Source organism: Oryzias melastigma, linkage group LG24 (genome assembly GCF_002922805.2).
Source record: "Oryzias melastigma strain HK-1 linkage group LG24, ASM292280v2, whole genome shotgun sequence".
NCBI classification, from domain to species: domain Eukaryota; kingdom Metazoa; phylum Chordata; class Actinopteri; order Beloniformes; family Adrianichthyidae; genus Oryzias; species Oryzias melastigma.
The window spans coordinates 10,511,942-10,514,238 of NC_050535.1; the positions used below are offsets into that span (position 1 = coordinate 10,511,942).

The 2,297-nt window shown below is 41.5% G+C and overlaps 2 protein-coding genes across 2 annotated transcripts in view; both read left to right on the forward strand.

Annotated features, from left to right (window-relative positions):
* The first annotated feature begins 385 nt into the window (after window positions 1–385).
* On the forward strand, window positions 386–1,548 carry LOC118598196 (homeobox protein OTX1-like). Its single transcript, XM_036210656.1, has 3 exons — window positions 386–392; window positions 902–1,053; window positions 1,196–1,548. Exons 1-3 carry the CDS (start codon window positions 386–388, stop codon window positions 1,508–1,510), a joined length of 474 nt encoding a protein of 157 aa, XP_036066549.1. The 3' UTR covers window positions 1,511–1,548.
* A 316-nt stretch (window positions 1,549–1,864) lies between these two features.
* naa30 (N-alpha-acetyltransferase 30, NatC catalytic subunit) overlaps window positions 1,865–2,297 on the forward strand; it is a gene marked incomplete in the record, with an annotated part of 9,460 nt that continues 9,027 nt past the window's right edge. The window contains 1 exon segment of the mRNA XM_024290799.2: window positions 1,865–2,277.

The following is a 2,297-nucleotide window of genomic DNA, read 5'->3' on the forward strand; positions in this document are numbered from 1 at the left end:
TAGCTCTCAGTTATGAAGCACTCTGTTTAAGGAAAACAAACTGCATCCACTGCTGTCTTGTTCCGTGTCCGTTCTACAACTAAAAACAATCTATTTTTAAATGTAAATCTAAATCATTGCTATTTTCTGTTTTCATAGTTTAAAATACTACACTCTTCTATTAAAGTTTGCATTTTATTCTATCTTATGTAATTCAACGTTTCTTTAAAGAATCACTCCAATAAAAAGAAAATATATATATTATTTAAAATCCTCCTCTGAGCCGGCTCAAAACTCTACAGCTGGATAGCTCCAATATCGCTCACCTTTTTTGTTGCACCAGTAATATTAGCCTGGGCTTCTGAGGGGCTGTAAGTTAGTGGGAGAGAGTGTAAAGAAAGGGATGATGGGAAGTGAGTGCAGGGTTACTCTTTTTCAGGAGTCCCGCCCACAAGTCAGAGGAGAATTTCTAACGAACTCTTAAGACTGCAGAATCTTTGTCCTAGAAAACAATTTTTTTTTTTTTAATCATAATTATAAGACTACTTGGAGCACGTTTACAATAAATCAAAATATGATTGGACTGAGGCTTGAAAAGGGGGTGGTCCGCTCAGAAGATGATGTCATTCACCACCAATGAAATCTTGCCTGTATAAATAAAAGAATTTAGTCGGGAGACTCCAGACTGATGCGGAGAAGAACACAGTCGTGAATTCATCTCTGCAGGTTAAAGAAAAGAAGTTTTTTCTCTTGAGGTGATTTTTTTGGACTCTCAACTGATGTCCTGCATGAAGAATTGTTCTTCTGCTTCAGGACTGGACCTGCTCCATCCTTCTGTGGAACCACGTAAGATTTGGGATTTAGCTCTAACTTTTAGATATCTAGAGACTCTTATTCATCCAAATATCTCATCCTTCCTCAGAAACCTCTCGCAAGCAGAGGAGGGAAAGAACAACCTTTTCCCAGGCTCAGCTGAAGGTCCTAGAGGACCTGTTTCACCAAAACCGGTACCCTGACATCTTCATGAGGGAGGAGGTGGCCCTGAAGATCAACCTGCCTGAAGTCAGAGTGCAGGTAACTTTTCAAAGTATTCTTCCTGTTTTAGGATGTCCTGCAGACACCTGTCGTTGTTGCAAAGGATTCTGGGAGTAGAGGATATCTATTTATGGACTGTTTTTATGCTTGATGAGCTCTTTCTAACAGTACATGTTGCCAGGTTTGGTTCAAAAACCGCAGAGCAAAGCACCGGCAAATCTTCACATCGACCTCCATCGTCCCCGGAGCTCCTCCCACATCCATCTGGAGCCAGACTGAGGCTCCGCCTCCCCTCTGCCTGCGCCATGCGCCCAGCTCCTGCTCTCCACAGGCACAGCTGCCCCCCATCTCCAGCGGAGCTTCCAGCCGTCTCAGCCCGCCTCGTTCCTCTGCTGGTGAAGACTCCCAGGAACATGGAGAGCGAACGTCCTGTGAGCTCAGGTCCAGCTGGGGTCAAACAGACAAAGCAGCGTTGACTTTTCAGCTGTTTGGCTAATTTAAACTCCTTCAGTTCTGATGAATTTGAGGTTAATGACTTACCATATGTTTTAAGTAAAATCTTTCAAAATAAAAATGAACCTTTATTTTATTTGTACTACTTAATATAAAAAATAAAGAAGTAGATGATTCGTAATTACTGTGTTTCAGCATCATTTAAAGTTTGAGGAGCCTCAGTGTACGGTTTAAAGTTTTTTTATTTATAGGAAAATCTTTGGATTTGGTGTTTAATGTCTTGATTGATCTGAACCAACCAAAAGTGACAGTCGGTTGGATGTCTCCTGGTGGTACAGTCCAGGTCACTCTCCGGAGAGTCTAGGTTTTTTTGTTCCTCTTGGCTTGCCGTAAATCATGATTTTAGTATCTTTGAGCCAGAAGTCAAACACAATTCAACACAGAGGGGATTGTTTATTTCCAAGGAATTAAAACATTTCCTGCAGGAATCATTTTCTAATGTTGCTACAGGTAAAATGTTAAATTTACAAAATAGGAACCAGAAACATAAAAGTTTACATTTTATTTGAGTACTCAAACTGGGTGTTGCTGCATGTTCATGTGTGTGTGGTGTTGATAACTCTCCCTGTGCTGGTTGGATGTTCAGTCTGCCCATGTGATGCTTCCTCGGCGTCCCTGCTGCTAAAAAGGCTCACTATGCAGACTTTATTGACTGCCTGGCTGTTAGAATCATGTGTTGATGGGGAAGTTAGCAGCTGACTTTGGACTAGAACTGTGTGTTCTGCACACCAACCCAAAATGACTAAGAAGGTGAGGAAGAGGATCTGGAT

Bases quoted from the DNA above. Each gene is read 5' to 3' on its own strand.
- LOC118598196 (XM_036210656.1), top strand. The intron at 1,054-1,195 runs GTAACTTTTCAA...ACATGTTGCCAG, and splicing joins TGCCTGAAGTCAGAGTGCAG to GTTTGGTTCAAAAACCGCAG.